Below are 27,935 nucleotides of genomic sequence, written 5' to 3' on the forward strand. Positions count from 1 at the left end.
GGTTTTCTCCACTGGGAGAAACACGTTTTTCTGGACTGTGTCCAGAATCTTCCCTAGGAACAGTAGACGTGTCGTCGGAAAAAGCTGCGATTTTGGAATATTTAGAATCCACTCGTGCTGTCGTAGAACTACTTAAGATAGTGCTACTCCGACCTCCAACTGTTCTCTGGACCTTGCCCTTATCAGGAAAGCGTCCATGTTTCTTTTAAGAAAAATCCTCATTCCGGCCATTACCTTGGTAAAGACCCGGGGCGCCGTGGACAATCCAAACGGCAGCGTCTGAACTGATAGTGACAGTTCTGTACCAGGAACCTGAAGTACCCTTGGTGAGAAGGGCAAATTTGGACCTGTAGGTAAACGTCCCTGATATCCAGTGACATCATATCGTCCACTTCTTCCTGGTTCGCTATCACTGCTCCGAGTGACTCCATCTTGATTTGAACGCTTGTATGTAAGTGTTCAAATATTTCAGATCTCACCGAGCCGGTTGGCTTCAGTACCACAATATAGTGTGGAATACTACCCCCTTCCTTGTTGTAAGAAGGGTACTTTGATTATCACCTGCTGGGAATACAGCCTGTGAATTGTGTGAGGGGGAGACGTCTCGAATTTCCAATGTACACCTGGGATATTACATGTAGGATCCCGGAGTTCCCTTGCGAGTGTTGCTGAAACTCTTGAGATGACCCCCTACCGCACCCGAGTCCGCTTGTACGGCCCCAGCGTTATGCTGCGGACTTGGCAGAAGCCGTGAGGAGCTTCTGTTCCTGGGAATGAGCTGCTTGCTGCAGTCTTCTTCCCTTTCCTCTCCCCCTGGGCAGATATGACTGGCCTTCGCCCGTCTGCCCGTATGGGGACGAAAGGACTGAGACTGAAAAGACTGTGTCCTTTTCTGCCAATATGTGACTCGGGGTAACAAAAGGTGGATTTTTCAGCTGTTGCCATGGCCACCACGTCCAATGGACCGCCCCTTTATACGGCAATACTTCCATATGCCGTCTGGAATCTGCCTCACCTGACCACTGTCGTGTCTTCGTCTGGCAGATATGTACATCACATTTACTCTTGATGCCAGAATGCAAATATGCCTCTGCGCATCACACATATATAGAAATGCATCCTTAAAATGCTCTATAGACAATAAAATCCTGTCCCTGTCAAGGGTATCAAAATTTTCAGTCAGGAAATCCGACCAAGCCCCCTCAGCGCTGCACATCCAGGCTGAGGCGATTGCTGGTCGTAGTATAACACCAGTATGTGTGTATATACGGTTATGATATTTTCCAGCTTCCTATCAGCTGGCTCCTTGAGGGCGGCCGTATCTGGAAACGGTAACGCCATGTTTTTTATAAGCGTGTGAGCGCCTTGTCCACCCTAAGGTGTGTTTTCCAACTCGCCCTTACTACTGGCGGGAAAAAGGGTATACCGCCCATAACTTTCTGTCGGAGGAACCCCACGTATCATCACACACTTCATTTAATTTATCTGATTCAGGCAAAACTACAAGTAGTTTATTCCCACCCTACAAAATACCCTTATTTGTGGTACTTGTGGTATCAGAAATACGTAACACCTCCTTCATTGCCCTTAACATGTAACTTGTCTCCCTAAAGGAAAAATACGTTTGTTTCTTCACCGTCGACACTGGGGTCAGTGTCCGTGTCAGTGTCTGTCGACCGACTGAGGTAAATGGGCGTTTTTACAAGCCCCTGACGGTGTCTGAGACGCCTGGACCGATACTAATTTGTCCGCCGGCTGTCTCATGTCGTCAACCGGCTTGCAGCGTGTTGACATTATCACGTAATTCCATAAGTAAGCCATCCATTCTGGTGTCGACTCCCTAGAGAGTGACATCACCATTACAGGCAATTTTCTCCGTCTCCTCACCAACATTTTCCTCATACATGTCGACACACACGTACCGACCTACAGCACACACATACAGGGAATGCTCTGATAGAGGACAGGACCCACTAGCCCTTTGGGGAGACAGAGGGAGAGTTTGCCAGCACACACCAAAAGCGCCATAATGTATATAACAACCCTAGAAGGTGTTGTTTCTATATATGGGCTCTTAATATATAATTATATCGCCAATTTATGCCCCCCTTCTCTTTAACCCTGTTTCTGTAGTGCAGGGGAGAGTGGGAGCCTTCCTCACCAGCGGAGCTGGTCAGGAAAATGGCGCTGAGTGCTGAGGAGAATAAGCTCCGCCCCTTTCACGGCGGGCTTTTCTCCCGGTTATTAGGAAAACTGGCCTGGGTTAAATACATACATATAGCCTTAATGGCTATATGTGATGTATTTATTTGCCAAATAGGTATTTATATTGCTGCCCAGGGCGCCCCCAGCAGCGCCCTGCACCCTCCGTGACCGTGTCAGTGAGCCGTGTAGCAACAATGGCGCACAGCTGCAGTGCTGTGCGCTACCTCTCTGAAGACTGTGAAGTCTTCTGCCGCCTGTTTCCGGACCTCCGTTCCGCCGTCTTTCTTCAGCGTCTGTAAGGGGGATCGGCGGCGCGGCTCCGGGACGAACCCCAGGCTGACCTGTGTTCCGACTCCCTCTGGAGCTCAGTGTCCAGTAGCCTAAAACTTCAATCCTCCTGCACGCAGGTGAGTTGCAAGTCTCTCCCCTAAGTCCCTCGTTGCAGTGATCCTGTCGCCAGCAGGAATCACTGATTAGAAACCTAAAAAAAAACTTTACTAAACAGCTCCTTAAGAGAGCCATCCAGTTTGCACCCTTCTCGGACGGGCACAAAAACCTAACTGAGGCTTGGAGGAGGGTCATGGGGGGAGGAGCCAGTACACACCATGTGACCTAAAAAGCTTTTTAGATGTGCCCTGTCTCCTGCGGAGCCCGCTAATCCCCCATGGTCCTGACGGAGTCCCCAGCATCCACTAGGACGTTAGAGAAATAGGTTTTCATTGCCTCCCAGGGCGCCCCCCTCCCAGCGCCCTGCACCCTCAGTGACTGCCGTGTGAAGTGTGCTGAGAGGAAATGGCGCACAGCTGCAGTGCTGTGCGCTACCTTAAGAAGACTGAGGAGTCTTCATGCCGCCGATTCTGGACCTTCTTCTTGTTTCAGCATCTGCAAGGGGGCCGGCGGCGAGGCTCCGGTGACCATCCAGGCTGTACCTGTGATCGTCCCTCTGGAGCTAATGTCCAGTAGCCAAAGAAGCCAATCCATCCTGCACGCAGGTGAGTTCACTTCTTCTCCCCTAAGTCCCTCGATGCAGTGATCCTGTTGCCAGCAGGACTCACTGTAAAATAAAAAACCTAAGCTAAACTTTTCTAAGCAGCTCTTTAGGAGAGCCACCTAGATTGCACCCTTCTCGGCCGGGCACAAAAATCTAACTGAGGCTTGGAGGAGGGTCATAGGGGGAGGAGCCAGTGCACACCACCTGATCCTAAAGCTTTACTTTTTGTGCCCTGTCTCCTGCGGAGCCGCTATTCCCCATGGTCCTTTCAGGAACCCCAGCATCCACTAGGACGATAGAGAAATCCTTTTGGGAATCTGAAACTTTGTCAGGATTTTCCCAAACCTTTTCACAAAGCGTGTACAGTTCATGAGAGGGAGGCAACGTTACCTCAGGTTTCTTTCCTTTATACATACAGACCTTAGTAACAGGAACAGTAGGGTCCTCAGTGATATGTAATACGTCTTTTATTGCCACAATCATGTACTGAATGCTCTTTGCCAGTTTTGGATCTAATCTGGCATCACAATAGTCGACACTTGAGTCAGTGTCCGTGTCGGTATCCGTGTCTGCCAGCTGGGCAAGTGATCGTTTTTGTGACCCCGAGGGGGTCTGGACTTGTAACAACACATCCTCTACGGATTTCTTCCATGCCTGGTTCTGAGACTCAGATTTATCCAATCTCTTATTTATCAGAGCCACATTAGCATTCAAAGCACCCAAAACATTCACCCAATCAGGTGTCCGCGGTGCCGACAGGGTCACTCCCACAGCCGTGTGTCCCTAACATAGTCTCCTCCTGGGAAGAGCACTCCGCCTCAGACATGCCGACACAAGTGCACCCAACACACCCAGATACACTGGGCCTATAGGGAACAGACCCACAGTAAAGCCTGTCAGAGGGACACAGAGGGAGTTATTGCCAGCTCACACCCCAGCGCTCAATCCCGGTCTGAAACACCACTGAAAATGCCCCAGACCTGCAGCGCTTTTATAATTAACATATAATGCATAAAAATAACTGTGCCCCCCCCCCCCCGTTTTTCACCCCGATACTGATGCAGCAGTGTGAGGAAGGACCAGCGTCTCTGTAGCCTTGTGTAGAGAAAATGGCGCCGGGCTGTGTGCTGTGAGGGCTAAGCTCCGCCCCTGTATTGGCGCGCTTCAGACCCGCTCTTTTCAAATACATTTTTATACTGGCAGGGGTCTGGACAGTGCCCTGGCACTATGTCCGCTCTTGCCAGTTACTTATAGAGGTCATATATGCTGCCAGGGCACCCCCCCCCCCTGCACCCTGTAGTGCCGCTGTGTGTGGGAGCATGGTGCGCAGCGTGCGAGCGCTGCGGTACCTCAGAAGCCATTACTGAAGTCTTCTTTTCTTCTTCTACTCACCTGTCTTCTGACTTCTGGCTCTGCAAGGTAGGTGACGGCGGGCTCTAGGAACGAGCATCTAGGCGTACCTAGCGATCAGACCCTCAGGAGCTAATGGTGTTTTGTAGCCAAAGAAGCAGAGCCTTTAAACTCACAGAAGTAGGTCTTACTTCTCTCCCCTAAGTCCCACGAAGCAGGGAGACTGTTGCCAGCAGTACTCCCTGAAAATAAAAAACCTAACATAAGTCTTTTTCAGAGAAACTCAGTAGAGCTCCTCAGAGTGCATCCAGTCTCACTGGGCACAGATTCTAAACTGGAGTCTGGAGTAGGGGCATAGAGGGAGGAGACAGTTCACACCCTTTGAAAGTCTTAAAGTGCCCATGTCTCCTGCGGATCCAGTCTATACCCCATGGTTCTTGATGCGACCCCAGGATCCTCTAGGACGTATGAGAAAGTCTGTCACATTTCTCTCACCTAAGTCACTGTGTCAGCAGAGCATGCAGGCCTGTTCTGCTCATTTCTCCTCCTCTACATCAAATTACTGTCTATCATTACTTCTTTCTATCAATATTTCGATATAAAACGTCTAGGAAGGGGAATTCATCCAGATTCCTCCTGTAGCAAAATCCTTTTCCCGTTGAAAACGTAAGACTTAATTTCATCAAGAATGGCTTGATGAGAACTCTGCACAGATCAAGAAGTAGAATGCCAGCATTAGTGATTGCCTGCAGCCAACCCTACTGCTGTGGATGCACTGATCTGGACTGCCACCTTATCAGAAGCTACAGTAGTGTTTTCCCAGATACAAAGCCCCCCTCCAAGGTGCGAAAGTTTCCTCCAAATTCTGTAACTCTGGGTTCCTGACCTCCAATGTTGGACAAGCCTTCCTGGGCCGGGCCCATGATCTGGTTTGAGTCTGTTGCATCATCATCCCTCGATAGGATATTGGATCGATCCTGTTACCGTGTCTGGGACTCACCAGACAAACACCAGATTCTGAAGATTCCAGATCAGATCTCTCTGCCCAGGCAAATGGGGTTATCATGAGGATTCAGACACAGCTATATCTTCTCCTGCAGAGGAAGATCCAGGATATGTACAGAGAAATTAATCCTTGGTTTGCACAGTAAAGCGTGTACTAAACATCAAGGATTCAGGAAATTGTCTCCGTTCTCGGCTAGATCTTCTGAGTGAAGCATGTGCAGAACTGGATTAAAAATTCTAGGTTTCTTACAGCAGTTTCATTTTATCCTCTTCCTAGTGCAGAAAGGAATAGGTCCTGCCAAACCCCCCCCCCCCTTCCCCCCAACTCTCTACTCCCCCCACCCCCACCCCCTTTCATTTCTGCTCTACCAGGGTCAACAAACCTTTGGAGAGAGGAGTGGCTCACTTGAAAAACAGACTGTGACCTGGTAAACCTCATCCTAAACTCTGGACCTCCACAGCATTTCTTTATTACAGGCCTTCAGCAGGTGGTGAAAACAACTTGTCCTTAAGGGAGCTCTTCAGGCCATATTAACCTCAGTGGTGATAATTTCTGTTCCTTCATAACAGAGAGGGATAGGTTTCTACTCCAACCTGTTCCTTGTTGACCCATTCTAAATTTAAAATCCTTAAAACATTTCTCTATAAGTTGGGAGATGTTCAAAATGGAGTCACTGAGGTTGGCAGTTGCCAGCATGGAAAAAGGGGAATTTATAGCACCACAATTTCCAGGTTCATTGTTCTATCCTTTCGACTCTTCTACAACCCCAAACTTTTGCTATGATAATGGCAGTCAGGACCATCTACCTGAGAACCTTGGGAGTGACTGTAGTTCCATACATGGACTTCTTCAAGACTCCCTCTTCAAAGGCTCTCAGGATCCAGGTGCATCCTGTTCCACTCAATTGGATTATCAATCCAAAAAAATCCAGTTTGAGGATGGTGTTTTTGATAAATGCTCTTCGACACTCATCTCCAAAGGGTGCTCCTCTCTTAGGACAAAATTCTCTCTACAGGCCATGGTCGATTCTGTCCTGAACTGACATTCAGTGATGGCACACTTACAGTATGCATGAGAGTCCTAAGCAAGATGGTGGCCACTTTTGAGGCAATACATTTTGCCTTCTTCCATTCGTGGGAGTTCAAGATGAGCTCCTTTTGAAATGGAACAGGTCTCAACACATCAGATTATCTCTAAAGGACTAGTCTCTCTCTCTCTCTCTTTGTGGTCAGCAGTCTGTACAAGAGACATTTGCCATTCAGGACTGCATCTATAATCCTTGAAGTTCATCACCCTGTTCTGTGCATCTTCTTCCAGTGGTAACTTGTGTTACTTTCGTAAATCCAGACTTCTACTTCAGACGTTTCATGAAGACAGAATACTTGTAAGAACAACGCCAACGTTCCAACCAACGGTGATCTCCAAGTTCCACATCAACCAGTAGACTGTGGTACCAGCAATGTGCCTTGATGGTTCAGTCAATGAAGACGACAATTATTGGATATAGTGGAAGCGCTGTGTATCTACTTTCATCTGTATTTCTTGTATGACTTTCACACGTGGGAATGGTCGGCTTCCAAGCAGACCATCGTCCATTGATCACTACTGTGATCAATCAGGCGTGCATGGGAACAGGTGTTCCTATTGAAGACTGTGTAAAGGCTCACTCTAGTCGATGAGTGGGAGCTTCCTGGGTGGTGAAACATCGTGCCTCCACTAAGCAGCTGTGGCGAGCAGCCACTTAGTTGTCTACGCACATATTTGCCACCTGTACATATATATGTAATCTTTGGGCATAAGTTGTTATGAACTATTACAAAGCACTCACTTCCTTCGGGACATCATTTGGACATACCAGCGTTCCAAGGCACCTCAATGGATAAAGAATAAATCAGGATTCTTCTTACTGTAAAATAATTTTCTCCTGATTCCACGCGAGATACTGAACCCCCCTTCCCAACGATCTTTCATTATACCCTTTCTTGTTTTTTGTTTTACATACAGTTCTGTATTTGGACTACATTCTGTTCTGCTGTCTTCCTGTACTCTTTGGTTGTCTTGGAATATTTGTAAGAAATAAATGATAGATCCAGGTAAGAGAAGAGGGGGACCTAATGCTGGGTTCCACACACACCACTACCCATACTTCGATGGTCCAGTGTCGCTGATGGAATCGGAGCAAATAATCATGCAAGTATACAAATCCCGCTTTTCAATGGTTATATTTATTAGAAGATCAATAGATGTAAAACTCTTGTAAATAAGATTGGTATTTAGAGTTGAGAGGTCACTTTTCCTGTATTCACTGGAAACACATATTAAAAAGAACAGTCCCATACGAAAGACAGACATCACACCAAAGCACTTTATAAAAGAACCCGTCTGGCTGCATTAGAAATCTATATGCTTATGGAGCAAATAAGCAACTTCTATTATATACACATATACTCTAGGATATATGATACCCGAACGTAAAATATGACTTACACTGAAAACACACTTATTTAAAACCTTTCCCTTAAACTATGACGTAGGAGTTATACTCCAGTATTTATAAGTGTCTTACCTCCCACTCCAGTGTTACTGGCTTAGATGAAAACATATTTTTACAGTAATTGCATTTTAACTGAATGTCACAACTGACATGCTGGCCATTTGTAGAAGACTGCATGCTGAGAGTCTGAAAGACACAGAATTTGTTGGAAGACCAAAGTTAATTAAAGTACAAGAACTTTTTGATTAAAAAAAAAAAAATGAGATTTAGGTTCTTACCTTTTAAATCCATAACTTCTAACCCATGTGGAACACAGGGATAACACTAGGTATAGACTGGAAAGCTGGAGTCTGGGCACCAAATAGTTAAGATTTCTGTTCCAGCAGCCCAGGCTTCCTCTCCCCAATACACTGCCACCAGCCACAGGCATCCAGTTAAGTTAACACAGTTCAAAACAAATAATGGATGTGAAAAAGGGAACTGGCAACAGTGCAAATCCCCTGCAAGCCAGGAGTGTAAGGGTGGCCACCCTGTGTACCCTATAGATTAGAAGAAAAGGATTTAATAGGTAAGAACTTAAATCTCCTTATCTTCTTCAGCCATAAGGGACACAGGGATAACACTGGAACGGTTCTAAAGCTGTCCCCCTAAGGGAGGATGCTCCTGAGCGGGTATGGGACTCAAAGCCGCCAGTGTCTTGGTCGACACATTATGTCGACAACTATTGGTCGACACGAAAAAGGTGGACATGAGTTTTTTTAAATGTTTATTAGGTGTTTTCTTCGTAAAGTGGCCGGGAACCCCAATTAGTGCATTGTGTACCCTCTCAAGGCTCGCTTTGCTCGTCATGCTTCGGGCAAGGTTACCGTTCCCAATAGTAGTCCACATGTATCATAAAGTATGAAAAAGTTAAAAAAATTAAGAAAGAAAAAAATGTGAAAAACGCATGTCGACCTTGTTCGTGTCGACCTACTGTCAACCAATGGGTGTCGACCTAGACACTGTAGACCCAGATTCCTCCTGAGCTGCGCTAGAACCCATTGACCAAAGGCAGCATAAAAACTGAGGTGAAGGCATCAAAGGAGTGGAAACTGATGAATGGATGGGCAGAGGGCCACGTGGCTGCTTTACAAAGCTGCTCCGCAGAGACGCCACATCGTACTGGCCAAGAAGTCCCCACAGACCTGGTGGAATGGTCCATCACAAAGGCAGGTGCAGGAAGGTTTGCTGGAGAGTAAGTTTGGCGGGTAATCAAATCTAGCCAAAGTCTATTTAGTGGCCAGCCAGCCCTCTTTGTGAAAGTCATACAGGACAAAGAGAATCTGTTTTATGGAGATCTCTTGTCTTGTCCTGTCCACATAAATCCGGAGGGCCCACACGGCATCCAATGAGGCCTCCTTCAGCAAAGAATCCAGTACTTGGAAAGACGGGACCACGATCTCCTGGTTGATATGAAATCTAGAAACTTTCTTAGGTAGGTAGCCTAATTGCGTCCTAAGAACAGCACAGTCTAAATGAAAAATAAGAAAAGGTGAGCGACAAGGCACTCAAGTCAGACACTCTACAGGTTGTTGTGATAACAAAGATTACTATTTTCCATGTAAGCCAGCAGTTGTCTACTGTGTCCAAAGAGGGACAACTCGAGAGGCTGAAGAACCAAAGCTAAGTTCCAGTTGTACGTGGAGGACACACTGCAAAACAGGTCATACATCAAGCAACATAACAATCTGCTGATGAACTAAGGCTGAAACATGTACTTTTAACGAGGAAAGGCAGAGGCCTAAATCCAGACCAGTCTGCAAGGCAGAACTCACAAGAGCCAGAATGATCTGCTGTTGGAGCCTCAAGCAGAGCACCAGACAAAATAGATCTTACAAATCCGGTAATAAATCATGGCAGAAGATTGGTTCCGGGCATTGAGTATGGCACAAATGACTGACCATGAGAACCCTTTAGCTCTCAGGACAGATGTCTCAAGAGTCAACCCATCAAAGCGGTACAGGCCAGATCTGAATGGAAGCACAGGGGCCCTGAAATATAAGATCTGGCCATAGAGGAAGACACAGTGGAGCGGCGATGGAACCACTAGGATCATAGTGCCTCCCTCCAACTTTAACTTGTGGAGAACCAGCGGGATCAGTGACATTGGAGGGAAGATTTATACGAGGGGGGAAAATTCACAAGGAGAGCTTCGGAATCTCCAGGCGCGTAAGCAGTACTCGGCAACTTGTGGTTCTGCCAAGACGCCATCGTGCCGATGTCCGGCAAGCCTCAGCAGAGGACCAGTAGCTAAAAGACGTCCAGGTGTAGGACCCACTCGCTCGTGTGAATGTCTTGGCGGGTTGGGAAGTCCGCCTCCAAATTTTGGACCCCGGGAATGTAGACTGCCGAGAGAGCTGGAAGATGATGCTCTGACCGCTGAAACATTCAGGGCTCCAAAATACTGATTGATAGTCGGCTCTCCCGAACCATCCACTGACAAGTCACCGTCCTGCACCCACGAGGACTTGCGTTGGTGGTGAGCAGGACTCAGTCCTAGATTCCAAAGGGGTGACCCTTGTTCAGATGGGACTGATGAGCCACCACAATAGGGAGTGACCTACCTCTCGAGACAGAACAATCGTCTGTGACCTGAGCTGCAGATTGGACTTGTTCCAGCGGGTCAGAATCTCCATTTGCAGAGGACGGGAGTAAAGCAAGGCATACTCCATTACATCGATGGTGGAGACTAGAGAGCCCAGGATCTGCATGCAAGAGTGTATTGACACTCGACGATGACCTAAAAATTTACGAATGTTGGTCTTTAAGGACCAAAGTCTCTCCAAGAGAAGGAACACACACTGTACCCTGGAATCCAGTAAGGTTCCCAAATGTGGCATCTCCTGAGAACAGAGTCAAGGTGGATTTTTGCAAGTTGATTACCTACCCGCGATATAGATGTAATCCTTGAGAACATCCAGTAACTGGGCCAGGAGAAGTAAGTTTTACAGAAAAGGAAAGATTCTGACTCCTCTGCATTTAAGATGTGCTGCCATGACTTTCGTGAAAACACTAGGAGGCGTAAAATGCCTGAAATTGTAAGTACCTCCGGTACCGCAAACCTGAGGAAGTGCTGATGACTGACCATGATGGGAATATGCAAATAGGCATCCTGGATATCTAAGTATGTCATTAAGACACCGGATTCCAAAGCCAAAATGGAGTGAAGGGACTCCATCCGGAACTTTGGAACACAAAGGTACTTGTTGAACAACTTCAGGTTGAGGTTGAGCCTGAACGAGACGCCCAGCTTCTTAACCAGAAAAGAGGTTAGTAAAGAAACCCGTGCCTCTCTGAGACTGGGATGACGACCTTGGAGGCCAGAAGGGAGTGGATAATCTCCGACAATGCTCCTGCTTTTCCTGGATCTACTGGAAGGCCTGTTAAAAAGTATTAGGCATAAGGATGCGTTTCCTAGAAATCCTACACCCCTGAACCAGGCCTCAGCCGTTGTTGACATACATGCATCTTAGAAGCCTGCCTCCAGCGCTGAGGTTTCCCAGGGGGAGGCCCACTCAGACTTGTCAGCTGGCTTGGTGGCACGGTGTTTGGTAGATCCTGTCTGTATACCCCTGGACTTAGAGCCCTTGAAGAAAGAACCCTGGAATCTGAAAAACAATTGTCCCTTGATTTTTCCCTGCAGACGAAAAGGAATGAAAATTAGACATTCGCAACCTGGGGGCTGCCCCAGAAGAAAGGAAAGCCATCTTGGACACCGCTACTGTAGCCACCATCATGTCCAATTCAGGGCCAAAAAGGACCTCACCCAAAAACAAAGGGAGTCCCTCAAGGACCTTCTTAGAGTCTGCATCGGCGCGCGCAAGCAACGTAGCCAGAGGGCTCTGCTGGCTGCCACAGCAGAACCAGACACATTAGAAGTTAGGCTACCTGTGCCAATCGCCACCTCGCTAAGATAGGAGCCTGCCTCCTTGATATTCTCTACTAGAGACAATAACTCTGCTCTGCGGGTACCGGAATGGAGACAGTCATCCAAGCCATCTGCCCAATGTCCGATGGACTTAGCCACCCAAGCAAATGTGAGGGCTGGGTGTGCAAGTGCCTTGAGGTAGTTCTCTAGCTTCCTATCCATCAGATCCTTAAAGGATGCAGTGTTAGGGATAGGGAGAGCAGTAGATTTCACTAGCAGGTGGAGGGGACTTCCATTTGGCCCTATCCACAACTGGGAGCGTGTAAAAGGCAGGGTATACGTTTATGTGACTCGGCATCTTTTAATCCCACCACTCGGCATGCCGACCAACAGGGACTATTCACACTCGTGAGTGTCCACGACACCTATGGAGTGGGAATAGAACCTGTGTCGAGTGCAGCAAGCCAACGCACCCGCCGCGTGGAGAGCGAAGCGAACCCGCAAGGGGCTTTGTTGCACTCGTCCCGCCAGCCATCTAACTCCCGGGATCCAAGAGTCGGTATTGTGACCGGTGGTCTCCTCACCGCCGGTCACACATACCCAATGCAGAGGCAGCAATGCATACCTGGAAGTGCCTGTTAGGGTGAGCACATGCCTCAACATCGAGTGATAATGAAAACATGACCTGATGAAACCACCTAGTCTGAGTCATAACCAGACAGGGGTGTAGAGCTACTTTGCCTGGTAGGCTCATGCTTGGATGAATGGTCCCTGCCTAACATCTGCTGGAAAGATGCGGACATCTGCGCCAACCCCATAACTGACAGAGTAAAGGATTGCATTCACGGTGGTTCCATGGCAGATGGCTGCAAAATGTATCCAAACTACATTAAGCAATCAAGGGGTAGTACACTGAATGTTAGAGCTCCACAAATAAATTAATAGGTGGTGCTATGCAGAAAAAGGAATGCCAATAAATAAACTGGTGTTCACAGTTGAATGTACAAACAGTAGTCCCTACTCAGAAAGTGAGGAAAACAAATTGACATACAGAATACAAGCTAAACAGAGTATGCACTTAAATGCAAAGATAGTGTAGAAAAAAAATAGGATTTTAATACCTACAGGTAAATCCTTTTCTCTTAGTCCGTAGAGGATGCTGGGGACTCCAAAAGGACCATGGGGTATAGACTGGATCCGCAGGAGACATGGGCACTTTAAGACTTTAAATGGGTGTGAACTGTCTCCTCCCTCTATGCCCCTCCTCCAGACCTCAGTTATAGGAACTGTGCCCAGGGAGACGGACATTTTGAAGAAAAGGATTTTGTTAAACTAAGGGTGAGATACATACCAGCTCACACCACAACACACCGTACAACATGGCTTTTAACTAAATACCAGTTAACGGCATGAACCAAAATCAGCAACAGGCTGATCTTAACCGAAACACAACTTTTGTGTAACAAAATAATAACTATTAACAAGTAATGCAGATAGAGTCCGCACTGGGACGGGCGCCAAGCATCCTCTACGGACTAAGAGAAAAGGATTTACCGGTAGGTATTAAAATCCTATTTTCTTATACGTCCTAGAGGATGCTGGGGACTCCAAAAAGGACCATGGGGTTTATATCAAAGCTCCAGACCGGGCGGGAGAGTGCGGACGACTCTGCAGCACCGATTGAGCAAACAGGAGGTCCTCATCAGCCAGGGTATCAAACTTGTAGAACTTAGCAAAAGCGTTTGAACCCGACCAAGTAACTGCTCGGCAAAGTTGAACCGCCGAGACTCCTCGGGCAGCCGCCCAAGATGAGCCCACCTTCCTAGTAGAATGGGCCTTCACCGAATCCGGTAATGGCAATCCAGCCGTAGAATGAGCATGTTGAATCGTATCACAGATCCAGCGTGCAATAGTCTGCTTAGAAGCAGGAGCCCCAATTTTGTTGGGAACATACAGGATAGAGTCTGTTTTCCTAATACGAGCCGTTCTGGCTACATACATTTTCAAAGCTCTGACTACATCGAGAGACTTTCTAGGGTATTCAATTATCCGCAAATTCGCGGCAATTTTTCGCCCGAAAATTTTTCGCGGCAATCGGCCGAAAATTGCCGCGAAAACGCTCCATTTTTCGACCTATTCAATTCCGACCGGGTTTCACGTGAAAATTCTTGCAGTGAAAAGTGCAGGTGAAAATGGGGAAATCAGCCTGTACCCCAAAAAATGCTAAACTAACATAGGAAAACAGAAGAGAAGTGTGTTAGAGATCACATTAGAGAGTTTTTGGGGACTTAAATTGTGTGAAATGGCGGTTATATGCATTTTTTTTTAAATGCAAAAAAATGATAGAAAGCAAGTTTTTTTGAGCAAAATAAATGCTCTCACTAAATTTGGGGTACATGAAAATGGGTATAAGTATATATTTGGGTCATTTTAGGGAACTTTTAAAAAAAGTGGAAACAGACCGCTTACTCCCATCTGCAAGCCTAAAAAACACCTGTCCCACTCATAAAGCACCCCAATATACCTGTCCCATACCTTGAACCCCAATTTCCAGCACTTTTTACTTTTTCACCCCAAAAATGACATGTCATTATTGGCCAATTAAAAATAATTAAAAACTTCAACGTGCCTAATTAGTCATAAAGGGGGGTGTCCCAGGAGTTCTGTACCATATCCAAACATTTTTACCTTAAAATAGTGACTTTTCCCAACTTTTCACCTGCTTCAGAGAAGGTGAAGTGAAATTAGTGAAAACATGATCACCGATAAATTTTCCAGGATAATTGAATAGGCTGTAATTGCATTTCACGTGAAAAGTCCGGTTTTTCACCCGAAAACCGGACTTTTCACGTGAAAAGTCCGTTATCACTGCTAATTGAATATGGCCCTTTGAATCAGCCAAGGCTTCAGTAGCCACAGACACCACAATAGGTTGGTTCATGTGAAACGCAGAAACCACCTTTGGCAGAAATTGTTGACGAGTTCTCAACTCCCCTCTATCCTCATGGAATATCAAATAGGGGCTCTTGTGAGACAAAGCCGCTAATTCAGACACCCGCCTTGCGGACGCCAAGGCCAAAAGCATGACCACTTTCCAAGTGAGAAATTTTAACTCAACCTTTCGTAAAGGTTCAAACCAGTGTGACATAAGAAACTGCAACACCACGTTAAGGTCCCATGGTGCCATCGGGGGCACAAATGGAGGTTGGATGTGCAGTACTCCCTTCACGAAAGTCTGAACCTCTGGAAGGGCGGGCAATTCTTTTTGAAAGAAAAATCGATAAGGCCGAAATCTGCACTTTAATGTGCCCGCATCCACACCTGCTTGCAAAAAATAAGAATTTACTTACCGATAATTCTATTTCTCGGAGTCCGTAGTGGATGCTGGGGTTCCTGAAAGGACCATGGGGAATAGCGGCTCCGCAGGAGACAGGGCACAAAAAGTAAAGCTTTAGGATCAGGTGGTGTGCACTGGCTCCTCCCCCTATGACCCTCCTCCAAGCCTCAGTTAGGATACTGTGCCCGGACGAGCGTACACAATAAGGAAGGATTTTGAATCCCGGGTAAGACTCATACCAGCCACACCAATCACACTGTACAACCTGTGATCTGAACCCAGTTAACAGTATGATAACAGCGGAGCCTCTGAAAAGATGGCTCACAACAATAATAACCCGATTTTTGTAACTATGTACAAGTATTGCAGATAATCCGCACTTGGGATGGGCGCCCAGCATCCACTACGGACTCCGAGAAATAGAATTATCGGTAAGTAAATTCTTATTTTCTCTATCGTCCTAGTGGATGCTGGGGTTCCTGAAAGGACCATGGGGATAATACCAAAGCTCCCAAACGGGCGGGAGAGTGCGGATGACTCTGCAGCACCGAATGAGAGAACTCCAGGTCCTCCTTAGCCAGGGTATCAAATTTGTAGGATTTTACCAACGTGTTTGCCCCTGACTAAATAGCCGCTCGGCTAAGTTGTAAAGCCGAGACCCCTCGGGCAGCCGCCCAAGATAAGCCCACCTTCCTTGTGGAATGGGCATTTACATATTTTGGCTGTGGCAGTCCTGCCACAGAATGTGCAAGCTGAATTGTATTACACATCCAACTAGCAATAGTCTGCTTAGAAGCAAGAGCACCCAGTTTGTTGGGTGCATACAGGATAACAGCAAGTCAGTTTTCCTGACTCCAGCCGTCCTGGAACCTATACTTACAGGGCCCTGACAACATCTAGCAACCTGGAGTCCTCCAAGTCCCTAGTAGGCGCAAGGCACCAAAATAAGCTGGTTCAGGTGAAACACTGACACCACCTTAGGGAGAGAACTGGGGACGAGTCCGCAGCTCTGCCCTGTCCAAATGGACAACCAGATATGGGCTTTTTTGAGAAAAAAACCACCAATTTGACACTCGCCTGGTCCAGGCCAGGGCCAAGAGCATGGTCACTTTTCATGTGAGATGCTTCAAATCCACAGATTTGACTGGTTTTAAACCAATGTGATTTGAGGAATCCCAGAACTACGTTGAGATCCCACAGTGCCACTGGAGGCACAAAAGGGGGTTGTATATGCAATACTCCCTTGACAAACTTCTGGACTCCAGGAACTGAAGCCACTTCTTTCTGGAAGAAAATCGACAGGGCCGAAATTTGAACCTTAATGGACCCCAATTTGAGGCCCATAGACACTCCTGTTTGCAGGAAATGCAGGAATCGACCGAGTTGAAATTTCTTCGTGGGGCCTTTCTGGCCTCACACCACGCAACATATTTTTGCCACATGTGGTGATAATGTTGTGCGGTCACCTCCTTTCTGGCTTTGACCAGGGTAGGAATGACCTCTTCCGGAATGCCTTTTTCCCTTAGGATCCGGCGTTCCACCGCCATGCCGTCAAACGCAGCTGCGGTAAGTCTTGGAACAGACATGGTACTTGCTGAAACAAGTTCCTTCTTAGCGGCAGAGGCCATAAGTCCTCTGTGAGCATCTCTTGAAGTTCCGGGTACCAAGTCCTTCTTGGCCAATCCGGAGCCATGAGTATAGTTCTTACTCCTCTACGTCTTATAAGTCTCAGTACCTTAGGTATGAGAAGCAGAGGATGGAACACATACACCGACTGGTACATCCATGGTGTTACCAGAACGTCCACAGCTATTGCCTGAGGGTCTCTTAACCTGGCGCAATACCTGTCCCGTTTTTTGTTCAGACGGGACGCCATCATGTCCACCTTTGGTATTTCCCAACGGTTTACAATCATGTGGAAAACTTCCCGATGAAGTTTCCACTCTGCCGGGTGGAGGTCGTGCCTGCTGAGGAAGTCTGCTTCCCAGTTTCCATTCCCGGAATGAAACACTGCTGACAGTGCTATCACATGATTTTCCGCCCAGCGAAAAGTCCTTGCAGTTTTTGCCATTGCCCTCCTGCTTCTTGTGCCGCCCTGTCTATTTACGTGGGCGACTGCCGTGATGTTTTTCCCACTGGATCAATACCGGCTGACCTTGAAGCAGAGGTCTTGCTAAGCTTAGAGTATTATAAATTTACCCTTAGCTCCAGTATATTTATGTGGAAAAAAGTCTCCAGACTTGATCACACTCCCTGGAAATTTTTTCCTTGTGTGACTGCTCCCCAGCCTCTCGGGCTGGCCTCCGTGGTCACCAGCATCCAATCCTGAATGCCGAATCTGCGGCCCTCTAGAAGATGAGCACTCTGTAACCACCACAGGAGAGACACCCTTGTCCTTGGATATAAGGTTATCCGCTGATGCATCTGAAGATGCGATCCGGACCATTCGTCCAGCAGATCCCACTGAAAAATTCTTGCGTGAAATCTGCCGAATGGAATTGCTTCGTAGGAAGTCACCATCTTTACCAGGACCCTTGTGCAATGATGCACTGATTTTAGGAGGTTCCTGACTAGCTCGGATAACTCCCTGGCTTTCTCTTCCGGGAGAAACACCTTTTTCTGGACTGTGTCCAGAATCATCCCTAGGCACAGCAGACTTGTCGTCGGGATCAGCTGCGATTTTGGAATATTTAGAATCCACCCGTGCTGTTGTAGCAGTATCCGAGATAGTGCTACTCCGACCTCCAACTGTTCCCTGGACTTTGCCCTTATCAGGAGATCGTCCAAGTAAGGGATAATTAAGACGCCTTTTCTTCGAAGAAGAGTCATCATTTCGGCCATTACCTTGGTAAAGACCCGGGGTGCCGTGGACAATCCAAACGGCAGCGTCTGAAACTGATAGTGACAGTTCTGTACCACGAACCTGAGGTACCCTTAGTGAGAAGGGCAAATTTTGGACATGGAGGTAAGCATCCCTGATGTCTCGGGACACTATATAGTCCCCTTCTTCCTGGTTCGTTATCACTGCTCTGAGTGACTCCATCTTGATTTGAACCTTTGTAAGTGTTCAAATTTTTTTAGATTTAGAATAGGTCTCACCTAGCCTTCTGGCTTCAGTACCACAATATAATGTGGAATAATACCCCTTTTCTTGTTGTAGGAGGGGTAATTTGATTATCACCTGCTGGGAATACAGCTTGTGAATTGTTTCCCATACTGCCTCCTTGTCGGAGGGAGACCTTGGTAAACCAGACTTCAGGAGCCTGCGAAGGGGAAACGTCTCGACATTTCAATCTGTACCCCTGGGATACTACATGTAGGATCCAGGGGTCCTGTACGGTCCCAGCGTCATGCTGAGAGCTTGGCAGAAGCGGTGGAACGCTTCTGTTCCTGGGAATGGGCTGCCTGCTGCAGTCTTCTTCCCTTTCCTCTATCCCTGGGCAGATATGACTCTTATAGGGACGAAAGGACTGAGGCTGAAAAGACGGTGTCTTTTTCTGCAGAGATGTGACTTAGGGTAAAAACGGTGGATTTTCCAGCAGTTGCCGTGGCCACCAGGTCCGATGGACCGACCCCAAATAACTCCTCTTCCTTTATACGGCAATACACCTTTGTGCCGTTTGGAATCTGCATCACCTGACCACTGTCGTGTCCATAAACATCTTCTGGCAGATATGGACATCGCACTTACTCTTGATGCCAGAGTGCAAATATCCCTCTGTGCATCTCGCATATATAGAAAATGCATCCTTTAAATGCTCTATAGTCAATAAAATACTGTCCCTGTCAAGGGTATCAATATTTTTAGTCAGGGAATCCGACCAAGCCACCCCAGCTCTGCACATCCAGGCTGAGGCGATCGCTGGTCGCAGTATAACACCAGTATGTGTGTATATACTTTTTATGATATTTTCCAGCCTCCTGTCAGCTAGCTCCTTGAGGACGGCCCTATCTATAGACGGTACCGCCACTTGTTTTGATAAGCGTGTGAGCGCCTTATCCACCCTAAGGGGTGTTTCCCAACGCGCCCTAACTTCTGGCGGGAAAGGGTATACCGCCCATAATTTTCTATCGGGAGGAACCCACGCATCATCACACACTTCATTTAATTTATCTGATTCAGGAAAAACTACGGTAGTTTTTTCACATCCCACATAATACCCTCTTTTGTGGTACTTGTAGTATCAGAAATATGTAACACCTCCTTCATTGCCCTTAACGTGTGGCCCTAATAAGGAATACGTTTGTTTATTCACCGTCGACACTGGATTCAGTGTCCGTGTCTGTGTCGACCAACTAACGTAAACGGGCGTTTTAAAACCCCTGACTGTGTTTCTGAGACGTCTGGACCGGTACTAATTGTTTGTCGGCCGTCTCATGTCGTCAACCGACCTTGCAGCGTGTTGACATTATCACGTAATTCCCTAAATAAGCCATCCATTCCGGTGTCGACTCCCTAGAGAGTGACATCACCATTACAGGCAATTGCTCCGCCTCCTCACCAACATCGTCCTCATACATGTCGACACACACGTACCGACACACAGCACACACACAGGGAATGCTCTGATAGAGGACAGGACCCACTAGCCCTTTGGAGAGACAGAGGGAGAGTTTGCCAGCACACACCAAAAACGCTATAATTATATAGGGACAACCTTATATAAGTGTTTTCCCTTATAGCATCTTTTATATATTTCTAACGCCAAATTAGTGCCCCCCCTCTCTGTTTTAACCCTGTTTCTGTAGTGCAGTGCAGGGGAGAGCCTGGGAGCCTTCCCTCCAGCCTTTCTGTGAGGGAAAATGGCGCTGTGTGCTGAGGAGATAGGCCCCGCCCCTTTTTCGGCGGGCTCGTCTCCCGCTCTTTAATGGATTCTGGCAGGGGTTAAATATCTCCATATAGCCCCCCCGGAGGCTATATGTGAGGTATTTTTAGCCAAAAAAGGTTTTCATTTGCCTCCCAGGGCGCCCCCCTCCCAGCGCCCTGCACCCTCAGTGACTGCCGTGTGAAGTGTGCTGAGAGGAAATGGCGCACAGCTGCAGTGCTGTGCGCTACCTTAAGAAGACTGAGGAGTCTTCTGCCGCCGATTCTGGACCTCTTCTCGTTTCAGCATCTGCAAGGGGGCCGGCGGCGAGGCTCCGGTGACCATCCAGGCTGTACCTGTGATCGTCCCTCTGGAGCTAATGTCCAGTAGCCAAAGAAGCCAATCCATCCTGCACGCAGGTGAGTTCACTTCTTCTCCCCTAAGTCCCTCGTTGCAGTGATCCTGTTGCCAGCAGGACTCACTGTAAAATAAAAAACCTAAGCTAAACTTTTCTAAGCAGCTCTTTAGGAGAGCCACCTAGATTGCACCCTTCTCGGCCGGGCACAAAAATCTAACTGAGGCTTGGAGGAGGGTCATAGGGGGAGGAGCCAGTGCACACCACCTGATCCTAAAGCTTTACTTTTTGTGCCCTGTCTCCTGCGGAGCCGCTATTCCCCATGGTCCTTTCAGGAACCCCAGCATCCACTAGGACGATAGAGAAAATGGAGAAAACGACCCAGCTGAAATTCTTCCGTAGGCGCCTTCTTGGATTCACACCAAGACACATTTTCTCTAAATACGGTGATAATGCTTCGCCGTTACTTCTTTCCTAGCTTTAAGTAGAGTCGGGATGACTTCACCGGGAATACCCTTCCGAGCTAGGATTTGGCGTTCAACCGCCACGCCGTCAAACGCAACCGCGGTAAGTCTGGGAATACGCACAGCCCTTGCTGCAACAGGTCCTCTCTTAGAGGAAGAGGCCAGGGATCTCCCATGAGTAATTCCTGAAGATCCGGATACCAGGCCCTCCTTGGCCTATCTGGAACAATGAGTATCGCCTGAACCCTTTTTCTTCTTATCATCCTTATCACCTTTGAAATGAGTGGAAGTGGAGGGAACACATACCGACTGAAACACTCACGGTGTCACCAGGGCGTCCACTGCACTGGCTTGAGGGTCCCTTGACCTGGAACAATATCTCTGAAGCTTCTTGTTGAGGCGAGACGCCATCATGTCTATTTGAGGAATTCCCCAATGATTTGTCACTTTTGCAAAAACTTCTTGATGAAAACCCCACTCTCCTGGATGGAGATGGTGTCTGCTGAGGAAGTCTGCTTCCCAGTTGTCCACGCCCGGAATGAAGACCGCTGACAGAGCACTTGCATGTTTTTCCGCCCAGCTGAGAACTTTTGCGGCCTCCGCCATCGCCGCTCTGCTCTTTGTTCCACCCTGGCGGTTTATGTACGCCACTGCTGTTATGTTGTCCGACTGAATCAGGACGGGCAGACCGCGAAGATGATGTTCCGCTTGTAGAAGGCCGTTGTAGATGGCTCTTAATTCCAGAATATTTATGTGCAGACAAGCTTCCTGGCTTGACCATTTCCCCTGGAAATTTTCCCTGTGTGACTACTCCCCAGCCTCGGAGACTTGCATCCGTGGTCACCAGGACCCAATCCTGGATTCCGAACCTGCGTCCCTCTAGGACAGGCATTCCCAACCACGGTCCTCAAGGCACACCAACAGTGCAGGTTTTAGTGATATCCAGGCTGCAGCACAGATGGTTAAATCAAAATAGCTAAGCTACTAATTAAATCACCTGTGCTGAAGGCTGGATATCACTAAAACCTGCACTGTTAGTGTGCCTTGAGGACCGTGGTTTGGAATGCCCGCTCTAGGAGGTGAGAACTTTGGAGCCACCACAGGAGAGATACTCTGGTCCTGGAAGATAGGTTTATTTTCCGGTGCATGTGCAGGTGAGACCCGGACCACTTGTCCAACAGGTCCCACTGGAACACCCTGGCATGGAACCTGCCAAACGGAATGGCTTAGTAGGCTGCCACCATCTTCCCCAGCACCCGAGTGCATTGATGAATCAACACTATTGCCGGTTTCAGAATCTCCCTGACCATGTTCTGGATTTCCAGAGCTTTTTCCCCTGGGAGAAAACACTCTGCAGTTCCGTGTCCAGGATCATGTCCAAGAATGACAGCCGTGTTGTCAGGACCAACTGTGACTTTGGCAAATTTAGGATCCAACCATGTTGTTGCAGGACTGTCAGGGAGAGCGCAACGTTTCTTAGTAACTGCTCCTTTGATCTCGCCTTTATCAGGAGATCGTCCAAGTACGGGATAATTGTGACACCCTGCTTGCGCAGAAGCACCATCATTTCCGCCATTACTTTAGTGGAAATCCTCGGAGCCGGGGAAAGACCAAACGGCAACATCTGAAACTGGTAATGACAGTCCTGTACAGCGAATCTCAGGTACTCCTGATGAGAGGGATGTATGGGGACATGAAGGTAAGCATCCTTTATGTCTAGCGACACCATAAAATCCCCCCCTTCTAGGCTGGATATTACAGCTCGGAGCGATTCCATCTTGAATTTGAATTTTTTCACGTACAGGTTCAGGGATTTTAGATTCAAAATGGGTCTGACCGAACCATCCGGCTTCGAAACCACAAACAGGGTCGAATAATACCCTTTTCCCTGTTGGGCCAGGAGGACCTTGACAATCACTTGCTGCTGGTACAGCGTTTGAATTGCAGCTAACACTACTTTCCTCCCTTGGGTAGAAGCTGGTACGGCCGACTTGAAAAATCGGCGAGAGGGCACCTCTTCGAAATCCAGCCTGTAGCCTTGGGAAATAATTTCCATCGCCCAAGGATCCACGTCTGACCGAATCCAGACCTGGCTGAATAATCGTAGGCGCGCCCCCACCGGTGCGGTCTCCCTTAGGGGAGCCCCAGCGTCATGCGGTGGATTTTGCAGAAGCCGGGGAGGACTTCTGCTCCTGGGAACTAGCCGAAGCAGGTGTTCTTTTTCCTCTGCCCTTACCTCTGGCAAGGGAGGAGGAGCCCCGACCTCTTCTGGGCTTATGCGACCGAAAGGACTGCATCTGATACTGTGGAGTTTTCTTTTGCTGTTGGGAAACAAAAGGTAAAAAGGTAGATTTACCAGCGGTAGCTGTGGAAACCAGATCCGCAAGCCCCTCCCCAAACACCACGTCACCCTTGTAAGGTAAAACCTCCATATGCTTTTTCGAGTCCGCATCACCTGTCCATTGACGGGTCCATAAGGCTCGTCTCGCAGAAATAGCCCTGGCATTGGCTCTGGAACCCAGCAGTCCAATGTCTCTCTGAGCATCCCTCATATATAAGACTGCGTCCTTAATATGGGCTAATGTTAATAAAATGGTATCCCTGTCTAGGGTATCATCCAAGTTGCAACTGCACTACATACCCATGCCAACGCAATTGCCGGCCTAAGCAAAGCACCAGTATGTGTATACATAGACTTTAAAGTAGTCTCCTGCCTGCGGTCCGCAGGATCTTTGAGGGCTGCCGTGTCTGGAGACGGCAGCGCCACCTTTTTGGACATGCGTGTTAAAGCCTGGTCCACTGTGGGAGAGGACTCCCAACGTACCCTGTCCTGCGTAGGGAAAGGGTACGCCATAAGAATCCTTTTGGGATTCTGCAGTTTCTTATCTGAAGTTTCCCAAGCTTTTTCAAATAACTCGTTAAGTTCACGAGATGGGGGAAAGGTTACTACTTGCTTCTTCCCCTTAAACATGTGTACCCTCGTGTCGGGAACAGAGGGTTCATCAGTGATATGCAAAACATCTTTTATTGCGATAATCATACACTGAATACTTTTTGTCACCCTAGGGTGCAATCTAGCTTCATCGTAGTCGACACTGGAGTCAGACTCCGTGTCGGTATCTGTGTCCACTATTTGTGACAAGGGACGTTTCTGAGACCCTGAAGGGCCCTGTGAGTCGGTCCAATCCGTGGATTGACCCCCTGTTGTCTCCCTGGACTCTGCTTTGTCCAGTCTCTTATGTAGTGATGCCACACTTGCATTTAACATATGCCACATATCCATCCACTCTAGAGTCGGCACCACCGACGGGGACTCACCACTCATCTGCTCCACCTCCTCTTTGGAAGAGCCTTCCGCTTCAAACATGCCGACACGCACGTACCGACACCCCACACACCGGGATATAGCTATAAGGGGACAATTCCCTAATAAGGCCCTTTGGAGAGAGAAAGTACGCCAGCACACACCCAGCGCTCACTGACACTGGAGAAATACCAGACAGCGCTTTATGATACAGGTTGAGTATCCCATATCCAAATATTCCGAAATACGGAATATTCCAAAATAGACTTTTTTGAATGAGAGTGAGATAGTGAAACCTTTGTTTTTTGATGACTCAATGTACACAAACTTTGTTTAATACACAGTTATTAAAAATATTGTATTAAATGACCTTCAGGCTGTGTGTATAAGGTGTATATGAAACATAAATGAATTGTGTGAATGTAGACACACTTTGTTTAATGCACAACGTTATAAAAAAATATTGGCTAAAATTGCCTACAGGCTGTGTGTATAAGGTGTATATGAAACATAAATGCATTCTGTGCTTTGACTTGGGTCCCATTACCATGATATCTCATTATGGTATGCAATTATTCCAAAATACGGAAATATCCGATATCCAAAATACGTCTGGTCCCAAGCATTTTGGATAAGGGATACTCAACCTGTATAATATAACTCACTGCGCCAAGAATTGTGCCCCCCCTCCTCTTTTTAAGCCCTCTGTCCTGAATTCAGCAGGGGAGAGTACGAGGAGCCAGCGTCTCTGCAGCCTCTGTGGAGAAAATGGCGCTGGTTAGTGCTGATGAACAAGCTCCGCCCCCTCCAGCGGCGGGTTTCGGTCCCGCTAGAAATTACAAAAAATGGCGGGGGTTCACATATTTACTGCCTCTGCAGCCTAATATCTCCCAATATGCCAGTTCTGAGGTTTATTGCTGCCCAGGGCGCACCCCCTGCGCCCATCTGTGCCTGCTGTATGTGTGCGTCTCGGGAGCAATGGCGCGTTACCGCTGCGCTCTTACCTCTGTGAAGATCAGAGGTCTTCTGCCGCCTTTGAAGTCTTCGAGGACGACGGCGGCGCGGCTCTGGGACGAACGGCAGGGTGAGACCTGCGTTCCGACTCCCTCTGAAGCTAATGGTGTTCAGTAGCCTAAGAAACAGAGCCTATCAGTTAAGTAGGTCTGCTTCTCTCTCCTCAGTCCCACGATGCAGGGAGCCTGTTGCCAGCAGTGCTCCCTGAAAATAAAAAACCTAACAAAATTCTTTAAACAGAGAAACTCAGGAGAGCTCCCTGTAATGCACCCTATCTCCTCTGGGCACAAGATCTAACTAAGGTCTGGAGGAAGGGCATAGAGGGAGGAGCCAGTGCACACCCATACTAAAAGTTCTTTATAGGTGCCAATGTCAACTGCGGAGCCCGTCTATACTCCATGGTCCTTACGGAGTCCCCAGCATCCTCTAGGAGGTAAGAGAAATAAAAGAAAATATGAAGAAGCTGCTTAAAAGCAGCCTGTAAAGACAGCGCCCTTCTCCAAGAGGCACTAAACTGAAACTGGATGGGCGGGGTACAGGGGAGAGGGAGACTGGGCTGCTGGGAAAAATCTTAAATGTTTGGTGCCCAAACTCCAGCTCACCAGCCTAAACCCAAATGTTATCCTTGTGTTACCTATGGATGAAAAATAAATAGGCAATATGTGTTGTGAAAGAATTTTCTGAAGGCCAATTACACATGCATACTGCAATTCAACAAAAGTTAGCATGACCTAATTTCTCACAAAAAGCTTAGAGTGGAATTCAATTCGGCACAATATGCCACTGCGTGCATACCAAGCGATTACAGTAGTACAGCCATTGCAAGTTTTCCCTTGAACCTATATGGGGTGCAAGGGAAAACTAGTGATGATGGCAGAATGTGACGTGCCACCCTGGAATGGCACATTGGGCATGATTCAGGTCTGGTCAATTTTGCTATCTGGACGCAGTGTATTGATGTGCATGCGCAGGACCCACACTTGTGCAGTATAGGCCCTGCGTCATCACTCACAAAGGTGATTGACAGTATGCAGCCATTTCAGGGTGGCGAGAGGGCAGCGATGGTCTCCATTTCCATTTTTCAACTTGTCGCTGAATAGTAATTGTTTTTAACTAAAAAAAATTAAAAATAAAACAAAAACAAATAAAAGTCCAACACACATATAATACATTCACAAAAATTTCCACCCACAACAGCACACTCTGCTGGTAAATAAAGTTAGAACAATTTTAAAAAAAATTGTAGGCTAGTGGATGAAGCTAATATTTTTCTATACCAATTTTTTTTACAACATAATTTTAATACTGACAGGGACAATATAATTGGCGCCATACATTTAACTTGTGTATTCAGTTTGTATTTAAGTATACTATATTGCACCAGGAATTTCGGTAAGGCCTGGATTGGAATGAACAGCCAGTCTTACTGAAAATGAACTCGCAATCATAATAAAACAATTGTTATCAGGTGAGACCCACGCACATTAGTGGTTACCTATGAGACTCTGTGCCCGACATTTAAACCAGCCTGTGCCGCCATACAAAAAGCACATTACGCTGTATAAACAACCATAGAGACAATCAGGAAAGTGTGGGGAATTTTTTGTAGATATTTATCCGGGATGCGTACCAAACAGCCGACAATGCTGCCAGCCGGAATCCCAGCGAAATAGGACTATTCAAACTGTGGGTGTCCACGACACCCACAGAGTGAGAATAGATCCCGCGCGAGCAACCGAGCCCGCAAGGGGACTCTTTGTGCTCGCCACGCTGCAGACATTCTGAAAGGCAGGATGCTGCTGTCGGTATATGGACAGCCGCCATCTCTCCTGCCCGTATCATACAGATTTCGTATAAGCAGGCTGGTGAAACTGTGCATGTGCGAGATTTCAGTGTGAGTGGCTTTTGCTGCAGTGATACCATGTACTGTACATGCTACAACGCTGTGTTCGGACTGATTTTAAAGTGGCAAAATTCGCCCTGCTAAACAGCCTGCCAGTTGCAGTTCACACCTGCAGACCGCAGTGTACCGGGGCTCGGAAAAGTTGCATTTCCAATCGCCGCCGCGTGAATAGATGCCGGGTGTACACGCACACAGCTTCTATTCACAGTGAGGGGAGAGATTGGGGGAAGCCAAGCACCCCCCAGTGGTTGGAAGCACGCTCGCAGGGAAGTACTTCCCGCATTCTAGCGGAACACTAAGCGTGCATTCTGAATGGCAGGCTATGTGTATGCAGTAAATATCAAATAGAAATCAGCATTAAAAGTTTAAAGGCACAACTCTGATGCACTAGACAGAAAGAGAATTTGACGGCAGATAGGAACCACTAAACCTTATTTGAGTCTTATTTTTTTGTAAGGATATCCTTATGTCTATCCCATGCATGTTAGATAAGGCTGCATTCAGAACATACCACACCCCAATAGTTGTGTGCACATAATGGGGCTTCAGTACTCGATAATAGGAAGATGCAACAAACCTGAAACTTGGCTACACATCCAGAGCTACAAAAGTTGTACATCTTTCCATCAGGCATTGTGGCTTGGTATTGAGGTAAGGTGTTTCTTTTACAAAAATGACAAATAATTCCCGCATCTAAATAAAACAGAGAGAAATTAGAAAGTTTCTTGTGTACTGAAAAACAATTTACTTACTAAATACATATTCCAAACTATGTAACATATATAATATAAGGGGCAAGC

The 27,935-nt window shown here is 47.3% G+C and overlaps 1 protein-coding gene across 5 annotated transcripts in view; it reads right to left on the reverse strand.

Annotated features, from left to right (window-relative positions):
• Nucleotides 1–27,935, reverse strand: part of ZMYM2 (zinc finger MYM-type containing 2) — a 234,337-nt gene that overhangs the window by 114,120 nt on the left and 92,282 nt on the right. For all 5 annotated transcript variants that reach the window (XM_063951650.1, XM_063951649.1, XM_063951651.1 and 2 more), the window contains exons 7-8: nt 27,713–27,828; nt 8,119–8,232 (exon numbers count right to left, since the gene is read on the reverse strand). In XM_063951650.1, the coding sequence (XP_063807720.1) occupies nt 8,119–8,232; nt 27,713–27,828 (230 nt within the window). The remainder of the gene's footprint in view (nt 1–8,118; nt 8,233–27,712; nt 27,829–27,935) is intronic.

This window comes from Pseudophryne corroboree, chromosome 2, assembly GCF_028390025.1.
Source record: "Pseudophryne corroboree isolate aPseCor3 chromosome 2, aPseCor3.hap2, whole genome shotgun sequence".
Taxonomy (NCBI): domain Eukaryota; kingdom Metazoa; phylum Chordata; class Amphibia; order Anura; family Myobatrachidae; genus Pseudophryne; species Pseudophryne corroboree.